This window comes from Anthonomus grandis, chromosome 13 (genome assembly GCF_022605725.1).
Source record: "Anthonomus grandis grandis chromosome 13, icAntGran1.3, whole genome shotgun sequence".
NCBI lineage: Eukaryota > Metazoa > Arthropoda > Insecta > Coleoptera > Curculionidae > Anthonomus > Anthonomus grandis.
This window is the reverse complement of record NC_065558.1, coordinates 692,195-715,797: the sequence shown is the minus strand read 5'-3', so window position 1 is coordinate 715,797 and position 23,603 is coordinate 692,195. Positions and strand designations below refer to the sequence as shown.

The following is a 23,603-nucleotide window of genomic DNA, read 5'->3' as shown; positions in this document are numbered from 1 at the left end:
AGAGTAGAGTTCAGACTTTTTTTCTATAATAGAAAGAAATTTTCTTTCTATCAAGTTAGAGAGTTCGCTCGCAGTCATAACTAAAATAAAGGTATTACAAAAATTGTTCCAGTTAATATATACAACAAAAAAAAACAAGCTAAAAAATAGCCAGTCATAAAAAAACACAGGTAAAACCATCACCAGAGTGAAGGATCATAAAATCTACGTACTTAAAAATTTTAGTTTCATAAAACAATAAAATTATAATGTTATACTAAAAAAATAATACAGGAATACATTGAAATAAAGATAATAAAATGAAGATGGTGGTGAATTGCAAACCTATTTAATAATTTGTATTAAAATACTTCAGAAAAGTATTCTGTGAGGGTATAGTAGCCCTTTTTTAACAAAAAAGGTTTGGTAGAGCGCCTAAATTCCAAGCTGTTATTACTTTGGCGTACGGATAAGGGTAGATGATTGAACATTTTCTTTACATAATACACCATTGATTTTTTTACTTGTTCAGACCGGGGGATTGGCAATCTGATATAAGAGGCATGCCGGGTATTATAACCTATATTCTCCACATTTAGTTCGCCCGAGAGTTCACCATTACGTTTTTTAAAAATCAGACAATCTGTTTCCAAAATAAAAATACAGTACAAAGTAAGAGTTTTGTGTCTAACAAATAAACATCTGATAGCCCTCTTTTACAACCTTATTAAAGACATACCGAGACCATGATGATCCCCAAAAACAAATAGCATAACGAAGATGGGATTCAATTAAAGAAAAAATATGGAGCTCTAGCCACTGAGCTGTTTAAATTATTTACAATGACACGAAGAGCATAACAGCCAGAGGAAACTTTAATACATAATGTGCTTATATGGTTTTCAAATTTTAACCCAGAATCAATATATAACCCAAGAAATTTGCTCACATTAGCAGACAATACTATATTATTACTTAAAAAGACATCATTAAATGCACATTTGAATTTTAAAATATTTGTTTTAGAAATATTAAAGAACAGCTTATTAGCGTCACACCATCTTTTTTTTACTTTACATAAATCAGTTCGAATATTTGCCTCAAGCTGCTCACAATTCTTATTTTGCCACAGAATGGTGGTATCGTCTGCAAAGATGGTAAAATGGCCATTTATTGAAATATGAGGTAAATCATTAATATAGATTAAGAATAAGAGCGGTCCCAAAACTGATCCTTGAGAGACACCTATGCTAGTCTTCATTTCAATTTGGAACTTTGAACCTGAAAGTTAACAGTCTGCACTCTTCCCATCAAATATGAGTGAAACCACAATAAGCCTCCAATTTACTCAACAGTATACCGTGGCTGACGCAGTCAAAGGCTTTAGACAAGTCACAGAAAACTGCGGCAGCACAATCGCCATTGTTTAGTCCAAGATAATATAACTTTTCCAAAAAATTGAAAATAGCATCAGTCGTGCTTAGGAAAGCCAAGTTGCTGTACTCTTATAAGATTGAGCATATTTAAAATGAAAGGACCCCATTTTTAATTAAGTTTTTCCACAATTTTTGACAAAGTTGGTAGAAGAGATATTAATCGAAAGCTTGAAGGATCACCACCTCCACCTTTGTATAAAGGGATAACACAAGCTTCTTTTAAAGAAGAAGGGAAGGTACCTGTTAAAAATGAAAAATTAATAGATTCGGCCAAAACCTCCAAAGCTGTGTCTGGGAGAGCTAACAGCACTCTCAATGAGATATCATCATACTCAGAAGAATTTTTATTTTTAATTTGTCCAAATAATTCCTGAATTTCTAATGATGAAACCGAAGCAAAAAAGAGAGCATCCAAAACCGAGAAATGATCCAAGTATTCCCGAAAATCCACTTATGATCAGTGCAAGCATCATGATTCATGTTATGTCCAATATTGCAGTCTGAGATGATGAGTTGGTTTTGCCTCTTAATTTGTTGACTATTCTCCAGGACTCCTTTGATCTATTTGTTGAATTTAAAATACTCTGTTGATAGTAATTATATTTGGCAGATTTTATGACTTTCCTATAAATTTTCCGATATTTATTATATAATGATATAAATTGTACATTTTGAGAGAAATACGTTCTTATATAATGTAATGCCTTCATATTTTTACTGAATGTTTTTATACCTCCTGTAAGGTTTCTTTTCTTTACTTTTCATAACTGTTATGGGAAAACAATTAAATAATACACATAGAGTATTGTAGAATTCCTGAAGTGGATCATCAAAGCTTAGGGCATTTTCCCAATGGGTCTCCATACAAGATCGTCAAAATTTTCAAAGTTCGAAGAAAAAAATCTCTCAAATCTTTTTGAAATTATGTTTACATTACGAAAATGCTATTCATTTTTCCAAAAAAAATTTCTTATATATTTTTTTTGACCTCAAAGTCTTTTTTTTAAATGGTGAAAACTAGTCCTACTATGATAGCCATAACTCAGCTGCATCGCTGATTTCGGCAATGCGGTTTGCGGCTAGTTATAGTGAAAGGATGAAGCCATATGCCAGTATACTCGGCTTCATCCAACTAGTTGAGAAACAAAAAATATGGCTATTAGAAGATGACCTACTTTTGTAACTTTGAGGTCAAAAAAAAATAGAAGATATTTTTTTTTTGGAAAAAATGAATAGCATTGTCGTAATGTACGGGTCGAAATCTATAAGAAAACAAATTTTCAAGAAGATTTAAAAGCAAAAATTTTTTTCTCTTAAAAAAACTCGTACATTTGGTCGTCAAAATTTTCAAAGTTCGAAGAAAAAAAAAGTCTCTCAAATATTTTTGAAAATTTATTTTCTTATAGATTTCGACCCGTACATTACGAAAATGCTATTCATTTTTCCCAAAAAAATTATCTTATATTTAAAAAAAGTAAAAAAAAAAATTTTTTAATGGTGAAAACTAGTCCCACTCTGAATGTAATTATTTTAAAACATAATTAAAACAATCGCTAAGGTCAATAGCTATGACGATAAGATTATTGATAAGCTGATTAGAAGACATAGGTTTAAAGTTAATCTTAAAAACTCTACCACATTTCAAAAAGATGAAAATAAGCAAACTTTTGTTGCAATTACAAGTCAAGTTACGAAATCTTTTAGGAAATCTAGAAGATAATATAAGGACCAATGAAAAGTCTGGGATCTATGAGATTAATTGCAACGATTGTGATAAAAAGTACATAGGACAAACCAGAAGATCAATTAATGTCAGATTAATTCAAGAAGTCCTTTATCCCTTTTTCAGTCTGAAAATTAGAGGAGGATGGGAATAGTGTTATTTTTCTGGTCAAATTAGACCAATTAAATCCAAAAAAAAACCATTTTCCAGACCATCTAGACACTATTAATAAAACGAAACCATGATATAGAAAACGGAGGAAAAAGTTGAATTCTCATATAAGCAATATAACTTTTTTGCATAAATTTATTAACAATAAGATTGACGATTCCAATCTGCTGGCTAAGTTAAGTTTTAATAAATCATCCCATTGAACAAGAAATCTAAGTCCAAAAAGTAAAATAGTGCATATGCGTAAATAGAATAATAATGAATCTTTCCTACTCTGTAATCGGATGATTCTCTAAAGTTTGTATTAAATAAATAAAAAAAAATAAATAAATGCAGGTTGATCGTCAAACTCGGGCTCCTAATCGAGAAATACGATAGCACGAGACTTGTTTTTCAACGTTTTCGATATTCGAAACCGAACCTTCTTCGTAAATTTTCCAGATTATCTAAAATTAAAAACAAAGTACTTTACCTGGATTCGGAGTTGCTGCCCAAAATATCCGGATTAACCCAAGTATGGCAGCCCATGTGGTACAAATACATCTGGTTATCGTAACAAATCTCCTCCTTGTTATGCCTATGGGAGTACCCCCCGAATATAACCAAATAATTCCCAAACACGTTGGCAGAATGGAAGGCTCTCTCTCTCGGCACGTATTTCTCCCTTAAATGTTCCCTCGTGTAATGAATCTCGGTCCAGTGTTTATGGTCCAGTTGGAAAGCGAACATTTTATCGGATAACTTGGAGAATCGGGCCACACCGGCCACGATTCCCCCGTAAACCACCAAAGAGTTGGTCGCCTTGTGATAAACCGTCGTGTGGGCCACCACCCTTATGTCCAACTGTTTACCACCTCTTGGTCGCACTTCTTTCCATTCGTCCGCGGTGTCCGTACTAAGATCGACGCTCCACAGTTGGGAAGAAAACTCTCCGTCTGCGGTGCTGCCTCCGAACAAGTAAACGGTATAATTAACAGATGTCAGGGTGTGTCTGGTCAGCGGCGGGGGTTTTTCTAGAGAGAATCGCGCTCTGAGGGACCATTTTCGGATCTGTACATCATAATACCTGTAAGATAAGTTTTAGTTATTTATTTAACTGATTCTAATGACTTTTTTGTTTATCTAAAGATAATTTAATTTAAATGTATGAATGTGAATGTGTGTGGAAAATGCTTGCAGCGTTTAATGGCAGGATATTTGCTCGTAAAAACATTAATACAATCAAAATTGGTAAAGGTTAGATTACTGATTATTATAGAAATAAAATGTTAAAATATTATTAAAAGACTAAAGGGCTGATTTTTATTGAATCTTTTGCTAAATCCTGCCAGAAGTATAAGCGTAAAAGTACTTATAAGACAAAAATTATGAACAAAATTTCACGACCAAATAGCAAAAAAAAACTAAATTTGACAATTTTTTCAAGTAAACACAACCGAAGCACTAATAATTATAAGATCAACAACTATTTTGTCAATGTATCTCTTTCTTTTATAATTAATTCAGACAAAAAGACAGCATTTTTTTGGTCTTTTACCCACAACTAACTGCAGACTTTTCGAGATTGGGAGTTTTACTTTATACCATCGTTATATTTATTTGTTAAGAAAAACCTGATCTTTTCCAAAGAAATTAACAACCTTATAGTGAACATTATTACCAGAGATTAATGGTTCCATGGAAACTCTTTTTAGGGTTTTAACATCTGGTAAATTTTTGATACACACTACATGAATGTTCATTGTCTTATTATCAAAGCATATTAGAGAAGTAAGATACGCTAAAATGCCAAATTATGAACTTTTGACCCTTTTTTTGGCATGAAACCCTATCCGAGATCAAGGAATCATTGAAAAAAGCAATAAGTTCATGGTTCACGTCTGTATTTGGCTCAATTACATACGAAACGTGACAATTTTAAAATTATTCAAACCATATCAGAGAAGTGAGATGCGGTAGAATTCCAAATTATTGACTTTTGACCCCCTTTTTGGCATGAAAACACATACTCTTGTTATAAGACTTTATACAAATAATCAATATCTTCCTTTTGGTAACAGCACAGATATAACTAGCCAACGCAACAGATAAATATTCGAATAGCAAAGCTTGTCCCCCGTAAAATCGACGGTCGCACCTGACCGAGACTCGAGCGCCTAATAAAATATACTGAAATGCGGCGCAGCATTTAATACAAAAAGGCTGTGTAAGAAAAACATTTGTATATATTTCAATAAAGTATTTACAAAAGAAAAACAAAATTATATATCGTGTATAGTTTCTTAGAATAGGAGGTATATAAAAACACATTATAATACATACAAAACTATAAATTACTACCTATTTAATACAAACTTATGGGCAAAATAACAGAAGAGGCACAATAAATCTTTTAGCATGGTGGTTTAGTAAGTGTTCAAAATTTAAGTAAGTGATCATTTTATATTAAGTAAAGACGTAAGGACGATATGCTGAATCAAAGAAAGCGAATTTTGGTTTATATTTATTAACCTATTAGTACTAGTACCTAACATTTTATTTATTACTTTGGCATGCGTTACGAAAATATTTTTAAAGCTAAGAACTACACCTGAAACCCTTGCAAAATTATAGTGTAAAGATAATCAAAAATATATTAAGGTTTTAACTTAAAACTAAAAATCGTATAATAACTTTAAAAATAAACAAGATTTGTGTAATATACTAAAGAAAGTATAATATTACACAAATTAACTAGTCAAAAACAGTTTGGCTGGCAGAATAAAGCCAGAATGTAATTTTTGTTAGAAAATAACTGGAGATTACGGAAATTATTTTTAATTAGAAAAAAATCAGTGTATCGTTTTTTTTGTCCAATTAAAATTGTTTTCCCTTTTAACACCCCTGTACTTTTAAATTGACCCATCTCTGAGCCTAAGTTAATGTAAATTTCTTTTCTTTTTGCAAGACCTAATAGTTGCCGTTTGAGTTTGTGCCTTTAACCTGAAATGCGCTGTATAATTTATTGTTTTTTATTTATTATTTATGTTTTAAATTTTTAATTTTTTTGGTTTTATTGTGCAAATTTTTTCGGTTCCATTTACAAAATTTATATAAATTAGTATATACAAGTTTTGTTAATAAAAATACCTTATGCTCATAACAATTATGATCAAATGGTCCCAACCACTTCATATTTTTAGTTAAAATTTTGTTTTTTATTTTGGTACCCACAAATTCCTGATACTTAATTTTTTCAAACTTGTTTGCAAAAATGTACATACATTTTTCTATAACATTGGTAACATCTGCAGAAGGACTTATCAGATAGTTGTTTTCGTGGCCACCGTAATTCTTATTTAGTATAAATATTTGGGATGGATCGCTTAAATAAGAATTAGATTTTAAAATAGAGGCACAATTTTTGCAATTAAATTATTCCAAAACTTTCTTAACTAAGTATCCGGCATAATATGAATTTGCACACTCTTCCAAAGCATGGTGTTTGATAATGGGGTCTTTGCTTTTAACTGTTGGAATGTCATTAATTTTTTCGGAATCTAAAATTTCAATATTATTTTTCGATGTCGTTTGGTGTGCCTTTTTTTTAGGGATATTATTTAAAATTAATTGTTTGTTGACATCATTCTCACAATTGGATAATTTTGAAGGAGTTAGTAAATCTGTTACACTTTTAATTCTAAAAAATAATCGAAAAGATCTGGCCGTTGGGTTAAGATTCCAACCACCGCTTTGTCGAACTAAGGAAAAAAAATGAAAGGAAAAACTAATGAGTTTTTAAAACTCACTCCACAGTTAGAAGGATTTTTAGTATACATTTAGGTAATCGTTTTTAGGTAATCGTTTGCTATTAAGAGCATCAAATAAATTGTTCATGATGGTTATAAAATTTGAGGTATTAGTACCAATTTTTTCATCAACTATAGATTTTTGAACGGATGTCTTTACAGCTGCAGCCATAGTATTTGAGAATAATTGTAGTGCTAATTTGCAGGACATCTTTTTAAAGGCGTCAGGATTTATATGCTTATCTGTAGATGCTTTGTCAATTTCGTATATTTTTTTAATAACATCAAAGCCGATACTGTCATTTAAAAGTTCAAACCTTATTGAAGACTGCCAGTTATTCCTGACGCTTTTGAAAAGATGAGGGACATCATATAAAGAAATTATATTTTTTTCTTTTAAATAAAAGTAAGGCTTTTCTGCCGTAACACCCAACAGTTTTATTGCGCCTCTATTATTGGTACCCTGATCACAAACCGTGGCCAGTGGTAAAAAGCTAATTTTGTCTAGAACAGTTAGAACGTACAAAATAATATTTTTTAGGTTTTCTTTAAAGACTGTATTTTTTGAAAAAAAATATCTTAGTGGAAATTTCCAGGAAGAATATATTCCTCTCATGGAAAAAACGAGAGCATGGTTGGCTTTATTTTGAGTCCTACCAAAAGGGCCCAAGTCCTTAAACCCCTCTATTAAATCTAAATTTTTATTAAATTCCAAATTTTCTTTCAAACATATTTCATCAAATGCTACAAGACATTTTCTTTCATTTTTTGTCATTGCCTGGGCCTTTTGCTGTAAAAAAACCTGAATATCTTCATCAATGCCTGTTTTAAAATCATTTTTCGCGATCCACTTTTGAATTGTTAAAATAGCTGGTAAGATGATGCCTTTTTTTTCAGAAATAAATAAGCGGACGGAGATTTATAGTAAAAACATAAACAAAATTCTCTTTCTTTTCGATTCCAAATCACACGTTTCTTACCTCTTAATTGCATTTCAACAAAAGTTTTTGCCACTGGAGATAACAAACTTAAAAGCGGTAATGGCGACGACATTGCAAGTTTGGATTTTTGTATTTTTCTGTGTAATCTAATTTTTTTTTTTAAATTCTTATTCTTTTTAGTAACACGTGTAATTTTTCTTTTTAATTTTCTTGGAGTCACAATTTTGTCTAGTAACGAACATAAATTGTTGACAAATTCGGATTCTACGCTGTTATTATGTTTTCTTCGTTTTGTTGAAGAACTTTTTGGACTAAAATCGAGTAGTGATGTTTCCAGTTCTGCATATGTTCTTTTTGGAGTCAACACTTTTAGACTATCTGGGCAGTCAGTAGAAAAAGGGCTGGTTTCATTAAGCGCATAGTTTCTGGGAACGGCATCTTTTTTCAGGTAAAACTGCTTGGATGTACGAAAGTCCTCACTCGTGAAGTGATCCATACAAAGGTATTTATTGCGTAGGGTTTCTTCGGAAAATGTAGCCAATTTAGCGTTTCCTATATAAAGCAAAGAAAAAATATTTTTGTATTTAAAGTAAATTATTTGTTTACTTTTGGGATTCAAGGTAGCCAAAAGACAAGTAAAAGATAACTTTTTGCTTTTTTTATTGTTTTCCATTTTTTGTTCGATTGTTAATATTGAGAAAAAAATAACGTTAAACTATTAAAGCAGTTTTAAAAATGGAAAAAATAAATATGGGGCCAATGTGAATTTGATTGTAGTGGCCAAAACACGAATCGTCGCGTGAAAACAAGATCTTCATCCTAATTACCTTTTTTTTAATTTATTTAGTATTGCAAAATTTGCTAAATTAGAGTTTTGTATTGGACGGTAGTTCTAGACCGATTTTTGAGAAAAAATATATCAAAATATTGGGACAGAATTGCTGCTTTAAAAAAGTCTTTGTTCTTATTTGGTTGTTACTAAAAAAATTAAGTAATTGCCAAAAAGTGGCTCAATAGATTTTGGAAGAGGTTTTCAAAATAAAACAACATCAAAGCTATTTTTATATGGTTATTTCATCGTATATTGACAGATGCGTTAACGTGCTTATCCATGCCACCACTATATTTATCGTTTTAACTCAGTTTTAAATTATTTTAAATAATAATCTGTCAACTATTCAAATTCAAATTCAAATTCAAAAGCTTTTTATTTATCCCAAAATAAATTACACTTCATTTTTAAATATAACAATAATCTCGGTTGATGATAAATAAAGGACTACCCTGCGATTAATAAACCGATTCACAAGTCTGGAACTTATTTTCAGAAATGTGTAGAGCGCCCCAAAAACTAAAACCTATAAAAAACTAAAACCTAAAGAAAAAAAAATCACTATTTATACTTAACAATAAAGTTAATAATTTTCAGTTTATGACAATAATTTTGGTATCCGGTCAAGCACAAGAACCCCCCATAGGTCACTAGGAGAATAGCACGAATAATTCATTATTATTTATAACTATTGACGTGCATGTCATAATAATTATGGAATGGTATATCTTCTTTAAAAATATACTAAAATGATCTATTTAAAATTTAAAAAATTATTGGAGTAACTGTTGAACAATTTGAAATGACAAAAAATACATTTTTTTGTTGTATAAGTACTCATGAGTTAATTGAGTTGTTATTATTGTTTAACCATTATATTTTTTTCTTAATAATTATTTAGTTTAGTGAAACGTAAGTAAAGGTAAATTTAAAAATAAAGTTTAATAGAAAAAAAATTAAGTTAAGTAAAATGGTAAAGGCGTTTATTCAATTTAGTTTAGTGCAAAAAAGAACTTAATAAAGTAATGTCGGGAGTAATTATAAAATTTACTTACCAGAATTTATTATCCATTTATCGCATAAATCCTTTATTTTCACTGGAAACTTAAACATTCTAATTGAAGAGTTTCTTCGTGAATTTCGACAATTAAAGTATTCACATCTAGAACCACCAGGTCGTTTTTTTGGAAGAGTCTCCATCATTTTAATATAATGTTTTAATCGAAAAACATGAAATTTGGTAAATAAAAGTCTTAAATATTAAAAAACAACGCATTAACACAAATAAGAAACTCATTCGATCAGCGCAAAACGCTTAACCACAACTACCTTTAAGTCCCAAAAAGCGCCCTATTTATTTAAACTTTTACTCGGCTGACCGCGGTCTGCTGCCTGCTTCACCTAAACTTGACAACAAGGGCTGCGTAATTCCTCGATGGTCAGCCCGCTCAAAAAGCCGGCCGACATTTCGGGGCCCGCATTTTTACTATTGGAGTATTTATCTGTTGCGTTAGCTAGTTATATCTGTGGTAGCAGAAATGATATGGATATTTTAATGTCTTATAAATCGACATTAGTCATTGGAGAGAATTGGCGTTTTTTTGGGATGCAAATTGTTTTAAGGTGTTTACAGGAAAGGTAAAGCCCTACTTTTCTAGAACATTGAATATTGGCACAGTAATAGGAACGTATATACTTAGGTACTGCGTTATTTGTATATGATAATTAGGATCCGTTTTTCTGATTGTGATTTGAAACATGATTATAATACGTACAACAAAAACAGTCTAGTACTTTAAAGTGCAATTGTATCTACCTATAAAGAAATGTTAAACACAGTGCTATAAAGATTTATATCTCTAAAAAAAATTAGATGTTTGTTGAAAGGTAAACTTAAACCCGTTTTATACAAATACCTACTTAATAAAGCATTTTGTGGATCTTACAAGAATTAGGATAGGATAACTCTTCAAGTACAAAAATATATGTTACAGTAATTAAAACCAAAAGTTAGCGACTGTATATGTTATAATTTATGATGTAACGATTGTAAAGTATTAAACGTTTCACGTTGTTCTACATTTTTTAAGTTTTTTTGTTGTTTTTTGGTAAACATTGAAACAAATAAAATAAGTAAATTTTACCATAAATCATTGGATAGGGATCCATCCTGCAGCTTTCCACCGAACATGGCAAAACCGTTGGCAACCGCACAGGCCGCATGCCCGTATCTAGGAGGCGGCGATAACGGGGTTTTCCCCAACTGATTTCCACCGCTGTGCCTTTGCCTCCTCATAAATCGACTGGCGTTGCCCCCCACCGCATTAAAAATGTTCCCTATCCAGGATTTTTTCGGCACGCCCAGTTTCTCGTAAATGTGATCACCTGAAAAGAAAAAATTCGATTATCTCAGTTTGAATTAAACATACCTCGTCCTTAATATACCTTGTTGACTTATAAATTCAGCTGCTTCCGAAGGTTCAACTCGGTCCACGCTCTCCCAGTCCATCAGTTCGTTACCTTCAGCATCTCTCCAACTACTGCTTTGGAAATTGTACACCTAAAATGTGACTTTATACAATGGAACTATGCATTGGCTAAACAAGTATTAACCTCTAAGTCCGCCAAAACATTATTCAAATCGTATCCGCCGAAAACATAGAGTGAATCGGTGATATCGACGTATACAGCTGAATGGGCAGCCCTGGGCCTTAGCCCTTCTCCTGACTGAGCTAAAAAGTGCCATCTGTTCCCTATGGGGTCATTATCCGGTAGAGAGCACGCCCGGCCGGCATATCCGGATCTGCAGAGACAACGTCCTTTGTTGCAGTGACCCCTTACTGGTCTCTCATGTTTACCACAATCTATAAAGGGGTTATAATATAGAGTTTTATTTATTGAAATGCCCCATCGGGTGGTATTTCAATAAGCCTCATTGACAGCTAATTCGATATTTTTAAATTAATGTACAGGAGACTGAAAAAATTGGAATTTTTGTGAAAAGGTCAATTTTTTTTTTTAAATCACCACAAAGTGCCTATAACTCAAAAACTACTAAAGGTAGAAACTTCAAAATTGGTGTATAGATTGTCCAATTGATTTCATTAGACACCTATTTCAGCGTATTTTAATTAATGTAGAAGAGGTTGAGAAAATTGGAATTTTTGTGAAAAGGTCAATTTTTTTTTTGAAAAATGACCACAAAGTGCCTATAACCCAAAAACTACAAAAGGTAGAAACTTCAAAATTGGTGTATAGATTGTCCAATTAATTTCATTAGACACCTATTTCAGCGTTTTTTAATTAATGTAGAAGAGGTTGAGAAAATTGGAATTTTTGTGAAAAGGTCAATTTTTTTTTTTGAAAAATGACCACAAAGTGCCTATAACCCAAAAACTACTAAAGGTAGAAACTTCAAAATTGGTGTATAGATTGTCCAATTAATTTCATTAGACACCTATTTCAGCGTTTTTTAATTAATGTAGAAGAGGTTGAGAAAATTGGAATTTTTGTGAAAAGGTCAATTTTTTTTTTTGAAAAATGACCACAAAGTGCCTATAACCCAAAAACTACTCAAGGTAGAAACTTCAAAATTGGTGTATAGATTGTCCAATTAATTTCATTAGTCACCTATTTCAGCGTTTTTTAATTAATATAAAAGAGGTTGAGAAAATTGGAATTTTTGTGAAAAGGTCAATGTTTTTCTTGAAAAATCACCACAAAGTGCCTATAACTCAAAAACTACTAAAGGTAGAAAGTTCAAAATTGGTGTATAGATTGTCCAATTAATTTCATTAGACACCTATTTCAGCGTTTTTTAATTAATATAGAAGAGGTTGAGAAAATTGCAATTTTTGTGAAAAGGTCAATTTTTTTTTTGAAAAATGACCACAAAGTGCCTATAACCCAAAAACTACTCAAGGTAGAAACTTCAAAATTGGTGTATAGATTGTCCAATTAATTTCATTAGACACCTATTTCAGCGTTTTTTAATTAATGTAGAAGAGGTTGAGAAAATTGGAAATTTTGTGAAAAGGTCAATTTTTTTTTGAAAAATCACCACAAAGTGCCTATAACTCAAAAACTACTAAAGGTAGAAACTTCAAAATTGGTGTATAGATTGTCCAATTAATTTCATTAGACACCTATTTCAGCGTTTTTTAATTAATGTAGAAGAGGTTGAGAAAATTGGAATTTTTGTGAAAAGGTCAATTTTTTTTTGAAAAATCACCACAAAGTGCCTATAACTCAAAAACTACTAAAGGTAGAAACTTCAAAATTGGTGTATAGATTGTCCAATTGATTTCATTAGACACCTATTTCAGCGTTTTTTAATTAATGTAGAAGAGGTTGAGAAAATTGGAATTTTTGTGAAAAGGTCAATTTTTTTTTGAAAAATCACCACAAAGTGCCTATAACTCAAAAACTACTAAAGGTAGAAACTTCAAAATTGGTGTATAGATTGTCCAATTAATTTCATTAGACACCTATTTCAGCGTTTTTTAATTAATATAGAAGAGGTTGAGAAAATTGGAATTTTTGTGAAAAGGTCAATTTTTTTTTTGAAAAATGACCACAAAGTGCCTATAACCCAAAAACTACTCAAGGTAGAAACTTCAAAATTGGTGTATAGATTGTCCAATTGATTTCATTAGACACCTATTTCAGCGTTTTTTAATTAATGGAGAAGAGGTTGAGAAAATTGCAATTTTTGTGAAAAGGTCAATTTTTTTTTGAAAAATCACCACAAAGTGCCTATAACTCAAAAACTACTAAAGGTAGAAACTTCAAAATTGGTGTATAGATTGTCCAATTGATTTCATTAGACACCTATTTCAGCGTTTTTTAATTAATGTAGAAGAGGTTGAGAAAATTGGAATTTTTGTGAAAAGGTCAATTTTTTTTTGAAAAATCACCACAAAGTGCCTATAACTCAAAAACTACTAAAGGTAGAAACTTCAAAATTGGTGTATAGATTGTCCAATTAATTTCATTAGACACCTATTTCAGCGTTTTTTAATTAATGTAGAAGAGGTTGAGAAAATTGGAATTTTTGTGAAAAGGTCAATTTTTTTTTGAAAAATCACCACAAAGTGCCTATAACTCAAAAACTACTAAAGGTAGAAACTTCAAAATTGGTGTATAGATTGTCCAATTGATTTCATTAGACACCTATTTCAGCGTTTTTTAATTAATGTAGAAGAGGTTGAGAAAATTGGAATTTTTGTGAAAAGGTCAATTTTTTTTTGAAAAATCACCACAAAGTGCCTATAACTCAAAAACTACTAAAGGTAGAAACTTCAAAATTGGTGTATAGATTGTCCAATTAATTTCATTAGACACCTATTTCAGCGTTTTTTAATTATTATAGAAGAAGTTGAGAAGAAGAGGCTCATCCTAAACTACTCAAGATCACCCACAAAAACTTCCTACTAATACTACTATAATTTCACATCACACTTACCGTTTGAACACAACCTCCTTGAGCAATCCATACCACCCCATTCAGCCCCGTTACAGACACACCTGCCCTTAAGACAATACCCTCGGCCGGTACAATTGCCCGGACAGGCAGATATTTGATATTCGGCCCTAAACCCGTCCAAGACATAATTGGTGTCACTGTATAAAAGCAGCAACATGCTCCCCGAAGAAGCTGTCACTTTCGGTGGGGCAGTCCTGCCACTGAAGCTCCCCAATAACGGGGCGTCAAAGGAGGACCCGTCGTAAACAAACACATAATCATAAGCGCATTCGGTGCCCATGCTTCGGAATGTAAGCGAAATAAAATGGTCTTCGGAGTTGTTCGATTTAATTAGCCACTCACAATGACTGTCCTGGAATTACGTCATTGTTTATCTATAATATAAGGGGTAGGAAAATTGGGTTTTACTTGTGTATAGTTAGCTCCTACAGGACCGGTGCTTAAAACTCCCCTAGGGGCAGTCAAAACTCTCCTGCTTCGATCACATGGTCCGGGTTGTGTTACTGCCACACCACCCCAAACCAAGAGCCCTATAAGGACTCTTACGGGCCCAGGACCCCTCATTTTAAGTCTATAGTAATTATTTTATCTGAAAATTAATAATTGGAGGTTGTAAGGTTAAAACATGAATTATGCTAATGTGATTTAAAATGAAGTGCAAATAAGTAATTAGCTATTAAATGATCTTGAAATAGTTATTGTGGTAAAAAAATTGTTAACATTTGCACCCAAACATAATTAACCAGTTTTTCACCTTGAAAAATGTTAATTAACCAAGAACTATGGGCTTACCTGGGTGATGCTTAAAAACTAAATAATCTCGAGCTGGATGGACTCTGTGAAGCTGAGTATTGATTAAAATCAATCATTTGTTGAGGATTTTAGATTAACAAAGTGGAAATTGAAGAAAATCTTGTCTACCTTACGAACTAATGAAGCTGGCACATATATAAAACTTGAGCAAACCACTTCTAATACCCTTCGTAATATTTAGAAGCGAATCTCGTGCCATATCACATCTCATAATACTTTGCATGCACTATTATGTAAAACGTTATTTGAAAAAGAACATAAGAAATAAATTAAAATATCACCACTTTTATTTTGATTTTTGGTGATTCCAAAAACAACCCATATTTTGACGGGAGTTGTCAATGTCAAAGGTGAACGTCTAACCGCTATCTGTCATCAGTGTCATCATTGTCAGGGTCAAATGGGAGTGGCTAAGGCATGGTCTTTTATTTGGTTTTTTTTAGTGAAGAAATAAAAAGTAAATCAAGAAAATTTTGAGTATCTTATAAACCAATGAATGTGGCCCATAAAGATAATTTAAATAAACACTCATTTTGACAATAATAATAGTGAATGACGAAATGACAAATCATTATCTGTCAAAACTGTCGATATTTAATGGGAGTTTTTATGGCACGGTTTGCGGAACTTTTAAGAAGTTGTTAATTTATTAGTTCGTGTTAATTTCTTAGATTTATGATTTAAAACAAAGTTGTAAATGAAGGAAATTTTGAATACCACGCAAACGAAATAAACCTGACATAAGTCAAATTGAAAAAACAACCCATCTTTTGACATGAGCTGTCAAAAGCATACTCACCTGTCAAAAATGTCATTATTAGATGGAAGTTTTTATGGCATGGTGTTGCAGAACTTTAATAAGTTATTTATTTATTAATACTTAATAAATTTAAATTTAACAGGTAATTTAACGTCAAATTACAAAAACAACATCCTAACTTTTGACAGGAAGTATTAAGGACAAACTGTCACCTGTCAGACTATCAATATTAAATAAGGGTGGCTCCGGCATGGTATTGCGAGAGCTTAAACAATTTATTTATTTATTAGTCCTTGTTAATTTCTTAAGCATTTTAAATTTATATGAAGAAAATTTTGAATTCCACACAAACTAATGAATCTAATATAAATCAAATTACAAAAGTAACCTATATTTTGACATGACTTGTCAACGGCAAAATGTCAAATTGCTATCTGTCAAAACTGTCAATATTTAATGGATTTTTTTTGGATATTGGATTTTTTTTATTAAAGAATTAAAAAGTAAATCAAGAAAATTTTGAGTATCTTATAAACCAATGAATGTGGCCCGTAAAGAAAATTTAAATAAACACTCATTTTGACAATAATAATAGTGAATGACGAAATGTCAAATCATTATCTGTCAAAACTGTCGATATTTAAAGTGAATGGCTACGACATGGTGCTGCGGAACTTTTACAAAATTATTAGTTCTTGTTAATTGATTAGGATTTATTATTTAAAACAAAGTTATAAATGAAGAAAATATTGAATACTGTACAAACTAAATGAATCTGACGAAAATCAAATTATAAGTCTTTGACAGAAGCCTGTCAATAGCAAACTGTCAAAAAATAATGTGAGTGGATAGAGCATGGTCTTATAGAACTTTTAGAAATCACTATCTGTCCGGCAACAGACCCACGACCAAAGAGATCTAATCTCTAAAAATATCCAATATCCAGATTACATTTATTACTTTACTATAGTGAACCAAAAATAGCCGCCGGAGATTCCTGCTGACATTTAATTTAACTATAGAAAAATACATTTTATGGCTTAGACCAGTGGCGGCACCAAAAGCTTCGCCCTAAAAATTCTATATCCGAGCCTGGAATTCTATAAACGCTTTCTAACGAATTCACTTACACACTTAATAAATGGGATCATTTAATTCCTAAAGCAACTTAACCGAAAACACCTTTAAACAATTTGTCCGGTAAGTACACCACTGACCAAAAATCCAGACCCCGTCCGAACAAAATAGCCGCCAATAAATTTAAAGTTCAAACGGAAAAATGTCCTGCAGAAACGCACACCGCCTTAATCAAATTGTGAGCGCGTTTCTGGACAGACACAAACTCCTGGATCCGAATCCGAGCTGGCTAATCCAAGAGTCCAGCCTCGGAGGCTTCGGGGTGTTCGCCACAAGAGACATCGAGGCCGGCGAGGTGATTTTCCAGGATTTCCCCGTCATCTTAGGCCCGAGGTGCCTGCCGAACGGCCCCAGGGTTTGCGTCGTTTGTTACAGGTAAACCTGCAGTTTCACTCAATTAAATCTGTCTAATGATTTGCCCTTTAGCAACAAAACTCTCGGTCCGTGTAAACGCGTTTGCGGTCTGGATGTCTGCGGCGAGGAGTGCCAGAACTCGTTGGCCCATAGAAAAGAATGTGAATTGGTACGTCAGTGCAGCCCACCCGGGATTCGCATCTTCGAAAATCTCACTCCAATCAGAAGCCTGCTTCTGGACGAGAACGACAAGGAGGTGGTGAACTGTTTGATTGCTCATGACAGAGATGAGCATGGGCACGAAGTCACCACACTTAAGAAATTGGGTTGCCAGTTTAAAGAGGACGACGAGAAGTTTATGAGGTTTGTATGTTGCGTGTTGGACGCCAACGCTTTTGAGGTGGCGCTGGAACAAAACAATATAAGAGGTGATTCAGATTTAACTTTAATAACCCTTAAGGCATTTCACTAACTTTTTTATAGGCCTCTACCCTTTGGCTAGTCTAGGGAACCACTCCTGCGCCCCCAACTCCACTTACGTCTTCAACAAAAGCCATCACATGTTAGTGAAGGCTTCGCTATTCATCCCCAAGGGTTCGGAAATTTTTTACTCTTACACCAGGCTGATTTGGGGCACCCCTTCAAGGCTTTATCACCTCTATAGGACCAAGCATTTTGTTTGTAAGTGTTCTCGGTGCAGAGACCCCACGGAGTTCGGTACTTACATGGGAGGAATTCTGTGTAAAATCTGTAGGGGTATTGTGGTACCTTTGAACCCTTATAAGACCCACGCCAGATGGCAGTGTCAGGATTGCAAGCGAGTTATATTAGGGAAAGAGACTGGGGAGTTGTTGAGGCTGTTAGGTGAACTTTTGGTTATTCTGTATTGTCGTTGAAGTTTATGGGTAATTTAATGAGTGTTTCAGGGGTGATCTTAAGGGATATTAGGCAAGACGATTTTCCATTTATGTACAAGTTTTTAAACGGGAAATTGAGGTCAGTGGTTCCGGAGAATAACCAAGTTGCTGTGCAAGTCAAGTATAAGATTATTAAGGTTTTGGGGCACCTGTATCCTTGGAATGGTAGGAGATTATTTTCGGATCATTATAGTGAAAGTAATGTGATTTTTTAATTATTAGAATTAACTGAGGAAATGCTTAAGATAAAAGAAACGCTGTGCTTGGACCTTCTTGGACTGCTAGAGCAGCTCAGATGCGGTAAGAGTAAAATGAGAGGCCTCCTCCTCTACGAGCTGTTTTGCTGCAAACGTGAGTCTAATACCAGGGCATCCAAGGGAATTTTGGTAAGATTTTCTTGGATTTACACCCAGAAGCTGTTAAAATAATTGTACATGTTAGGATCCAGAAACAGAAGGTCTGTTAAAGGAAGCCGCCTCTATTCTGGAATATGATGCCAATGCACCGCAAGAAATAAAATGTTATTTGGATAATAAAACAGTTTAAACAGTATAAAGCGAGTTTTAAGGAATTTAATTAAACCACTGTAAAAAACAAACCACGCCCCTGCTAAAAATAAGCTCCTCCCACAAATTTGTTCAAGATGGCCGCCGGAAGTTACAGACTGGGACAAGAAGAAATAAAGGCAGTGTTGTTAATTACCTGGAAAATTTTAGCAAATATTTGATTTAAATAATCCCCGAGTAATATCCACAAACCATACTAATACTGCTGATTAGTGCTGAGACACCATAATTCCCTATATAAATAGAAATATTATTATTAATAATTAACATTAGATCCGTGTCAAAGCTAGTTGCTGTTCGGCTAATCGTTCAACCTAAAATTAAGTTTTAATTTATCATTTATACAGTGTGTGTAACCCTTTTGTAGTAAATAAAAGTTTTTTAAAAGGAAGTTTGCCGGCCTGTGTATTTAATTGGCGCTGCGAAAAGGATATAGGGCAGTTCTATTCTTTATCGTTTACCGTTGAATAGAAGTGATTTTTAAATCTTGGTGCCCTATATCCGATCTGAAAAATCTCCGGTGTCCAGAGAAATTTGGTGGAGCCAAAAGTCCTGCCGTGCTGCTAGTGACTGAAGACCGAGACCATCGACCGTGTTGCCGAGGCCTTATCTTTCTGCCATTTCCCGAGACCTGGATCTTCGAGTCGACATTTCCTGAGGCCAATCCAGAAATTTCTGAAGTACAACTTTATGGATTCCTTGATTGTACTGTAAGTAATTACTGAATTGCCATATTTAATGCTTTTATTTACTGCTATTTTATGCCTAAATCTACAAAATCATTTACCGCAACTTTAAGGAAACATAGGTTTTCTTTAGGATTAAATACTATTAAGGGAAATAGTGAAAATCAAATCTCAAGTTTAAGTGATACAAACAACTCTGATAGCTTAGAAAATCTTTTTTGTAATTTAAATTTAAACGTAGAAGAATCTCAAGAAGAGACAAATTTTCAATCTTTAAACATGGAAAACATTCGCTTCCATACATCTCTTTTGCCCACTTTCTCAGGCTCTCAAAACCATTTAGAAAGTTTTTTAATTTCTATGGACGAATTTTATAGTGTATACCAAAGTGATAATAATGATCTGAACAAAGTAGTTTTAGCTGCTATTAAAAGTAAATTAATAGACGAGGCACGTGATTTTTTATTGACAAGACCAGATTTAACATCCTGGCAAGAAATAAAAGATGCTTTAAGGCGAAAGTTAATTCTCGCTTATTAAATTTAAAATATTTAAATTTAATTATTAATAAAAATTAATTATTAATTAAATTTAATTCTCGCTTAATTCGATGGAAAATAAAACTCGAAGAATTTAACTTCGAAATTAAATACAAAAAGGCAAAAGAAAATTTTGTAGCTGACGAGCTTTCCCGTATAGAAATGAACGTCCACGAAAAAGAAGATGACCAACAATCTACCACCCCTAATGTCGATAACACAGTAGCCAATTTGTGCGAATTTGATTTAGCAGACTTTGTCCTTAACGAAAGATATAGTCTTTCACCGACTCAATTGCCGCAAACAAACATAAGCGACAATGATACTGACGCGACAGTTCATTCAAATAACGATAACAATGGGAAAAATTTACCGATTTCAGAATTGCCAGTCAACTATGCATGCAACACACTCATTCAAGACCCTTTAAAAAACACCACCATTTTATTAAAATAAATAAGACAAATCGCCAAGAACACATTCTTAAAATCTTAAAAGAGATAATTAAACCCGACACTCTTTTTACCATCTTCATTCGGGATGAAGAATTAAAATTAGAATTTCAACGTATTGTTAATGCAAATTTAAATACGTCTGCTAAACTAATTTTTACAAATAATTATCTCTGCGATACAATAGATCCCTCACAACAATCTGACATTATTTCTGAATATCACAAGAAGAACCATAATGGTATTACAGAAGCGTATAACACACTTAAACAAAATTACCATTGGCCCGAACTTAAAGATTCTATTACAAACATCATAAATAAGTGCGAAATTTGTTTACAAAATAAATACGAACGGCATCCTTACAAAATCGCCTACGAAGGACCCTTGTTATCAGAAAAACCCTTTAAAACACGACACATTGACATTTTTCAATTTTTAACAGTTATAGATTAATTTTGAAAATATGCCCAAGCTTATTTTATACCAGACAAAAATGCTATTAACTTAGACACTATTTTGCACACCACAATACACCAAAAAGAATCGTCATGGACCAAGGTAGAGAATTTCAAAGAATTTTGCCAATTATTTTGTATAGATACTCACTATACTACTCCTGGGAATTCTTCCTCAAATAGTCCTGTGGAGCGACTGCACTCCACATTACTAGAAAAACTGATAACGTTAAAAATAGAAAACCCCGAAAATTTGATGACATCTGCAATTTTAATTTATAACCAAAGCATTCACTCAACGACAGGCTTTTCACCCTTTTCCATTTTATACGGACCTTATTTCAACGAACCAAATATTAACAATGACCTCACTATATTCGAACAATATAATGAGAAACGCGGAAGTGAATTGACCCCATTTCATGAACAAATCTATAAACATGCATATGAGAAATAAAAACACAATATACAAAAACAGAATAAAACCGAGAGTAGTTTACAAGAAAACCAACCTTAGAAATAAAATGACTCCAACTTACACTCCCATAAAAGTAATAGAAACTGACAGAAACAAAATCATAGGTATGCCAAAGAAAAAACCTACTACTACCCACGTTAGAAAAATTAAAAGACTTAGAAAGAATATCATTTCTTTACAGCCTCCTGATCCTGAAGAACCCGTGCCTAGCACTTCAAGTTCAAAACATACCCAATAATGGATACTACTCTGAAGAAATTTCTTCGTCTTTAGTATTAAGTCATTATCACTCCACCTACATCCCCTTTAATTTTACGAAAATACATGTATCTTTAGCCTACATTTTTTCTAATGTTGTAGTATCAAGTAAGCTTTTTAATCGGCCTAATAATCTCTTAAATAATTCTTTATTGGAGACTCAAGTTAATGGACCTTACAAAACTACTTGACAAAACATATGACACATATGCAAAATTAGATCACTATGAAAGTAAAAGTAATAAGACTAGCTATTTTGCTCGTAAAAAGCGTGGCCTAGCAAATTACTTTGGGACTGCTATCAAATTTATTACAGGAAATCTAGACGACAACGACCTTAACAACATTATGCAGAATTTACAGATTTTAAAAAGTAATGAAATAAAATCCATGCACAAGATCAACGAACTGAGCTCATTTGCAGGAAATATCAGAAAACAGTTCGAGGAAAACGTAAAAGTTGTAAATGAAAATTCCCATCGCATTCGCACTGAATTTTATAAATTAGAAAATGACGTAAATTGTATCAATCAATTAAAACAACTTACTGAATTAAACGAATACCTAGATTTGCACATTTAGAAACACTAGATTTGGAAATACTTAGTTTAAAAGACATTATCCAAATCTGGGATTATCTTAAGATACACTATCCAAGAAAAGCCCTATGGTCCCTTAACCATATATCTGAATTAAGTTTAATATGTAAATCAGGATTTTTAATTTTAGAAGATATGGCAATTCTAGTAATTAAGGTCCCCATTTTTAACGAACACTAGTGTAATCTTAAGTTTATATATCCTATACTCAATAATGAAGTCGAAAGTCGAAAATATTAATTATACCAAGTAAATTTTATTGTGGCAATTTATGGTTTGACAACTGCAATGAAATTAATTCTAAATGGATCTGTTATAACCATATTGTAAACAGTAACCCTTTAAATGAAGAAAATCACTATGCCCTAGTACATAATAATTTTCAGGTGCATACTATTACGTATAAAAAATCTCTATTATTTTGTACAAAAAGTCCAGAATTAATTTAAGAAAATTATTTTCAATTTGAAAAAGTTTCATTAACACAGTGTCATCTGATAGAAAGTCAATGTGACGTCATAATAAATCATGACAAATTTTCTCTATCTATTAACAACATTTCAATATCTTTGTCGCAAATTAAGACGCTACCCGATACTAATTTATCAATTAGTTTACAACTTCGCCATCTTAGTAATCCTAAGAAAATTCAGGAAGTTTTAATCGAAACTGTAAACTTTGAAGACCTAGAATTTAAGCAGCAAAAATCTTATGTAATTTTTGTTATTTTATTTTTATTATTTTGTATTTTAGTTTTAGGAATTTATTTGTATCAAAAACGTAGGTTAGATAGGACAATCCCTGTAAAATTGTTACAAAAACTGATCAACGAGGACGTTGAAACCTCTAAGGGTGGAGGAGTAATATCCACAAACCATACTAATACTGCTGAGACACCATAATTCCCTATATAAATAGAAATAGTATTATTAATAATTAACATTAGATCCGTGTCAAAGCTAGTTGCTGTTCGGCTAATCGTTCAACCTAAAATTAAGTTTTAATTTATCATTTATACAGGGTGTGTAACCCTTTTGTAGTAACTAAAAGTTTTTTAAAAGGATGTTTGCCGGCCTGTGTATTTAATTCCCGTAATACAAAAACAGTGACATATATGTCAGATTCTTATTATGCGTTAGTAACCTGTCAATTAAAAGCCCCTCCCACAATTTATCATGACATTATTATGACAAAACTAAGCTCCGCCTCCAATGTAGTATTCCAAAATGGC

The 23,603-nt window shown here is 32.5% G+C and overlaps 2 protein-coding genes across 2 annotated transcripts in view; one reads left to right on the top strand and one right to left on the bottom strand.

The window, feature by feature from the left end:
* LOC126744297 (multiple epidermal growth factor-like domains protein 8) overlaps positions 1 to 15,506 on the bottom strand; it is a 77,333-nt gene extending 61,827 nt beyond the window's left edge. The window contains exons 1-7 of the mRNA XM_050451675.1: positions 15,148 to 15,506; positions 14,764 to 14,944; positions 14,335 to 14,707; positions 11,484 to 11,734; positions 11,316 to 11,430; positions 11,015 to 11,255; positions 3,782 to 4,375 (exon numbers count right to left, since the gene is read on the bottom strand). Of these exons, the coding sequence (XP_050307632.1) occupies positions 3,782 to 4,375; positions 11,015 to 11,255; positions 11,316 to 11,430; positions 11,484 to 11,734; positions 14,335 to 14,707; positions 14,764 to 14,919 (1,730 nt within the window). The 5' untranslated portion in view covers positions 14,920 to 14,944; positions 15,148 to 15,506. The remainder of the gene's footprint in view (positions 1 to 3,781; positions 4,376 to 11,014; positions 11,256 to 11,315; positions 11,431 to 11,483; positions 11,735 to 14,334; positions 14,708 to 14,763; positions 14,945 to 15,147) is intronic.
* A 1,686-nt stretch (positions 15,507 to 17,192) lies between these two features.
* LOC126744076 (SET domain-containing protein SmydA-8-like) lies at positions 17,193 to 18,892 on the top strand. Its single transcript, XM_050451424.1, has 6 exons — positions 17,193 to 17,440; positions 17,492 to 17,847; positions 17,903 to 18,283; positions 18,346 to 18,501; positions 18,559 to 18,722; positions 18,778 to 18,892. The coding sequence occupies exons 1-6, from the start codon at positions 17,208 to 17,210 to the stop codon at positions 18,880 to 18,882; spliced, it is 1,395 nt and encodes a 464-aa protein (XP_050307381.1). The 5' UTR covers positions 17,193 to 17,207; the 3' UTR covers positions 18,883 to 18,892.
* The last annotated feature ends 4,711 nt before the right edge of the window (positions 18,893 to 23,603 follow it).

Excerpts from the sequence above, each read along its gene's own strand:
- LOC126744076 (XM_050451424.1), top strand. The coding sequence starts at position 17,208 with ATGTCCTGCAGAAACGCACACCGCCTTAATCAAATTGTGAGCGCGTTT. Across the intron at positions 17,848-17,902 it reads GGAACAAAACAATATAAGAG|GCCTCTACCCTTTGGCTAGT; the intron begins GTGATTCAGATT and ends ACTTTTTTATAG. Across the intron at positions 18,284-18,345 it reads GGAGTTGTTGAGGCTGTTAG|GGGTGATCTTAAGGGATATT; the intron begins GTGAACTTTTGG and ends TGAGTGTTTCAG.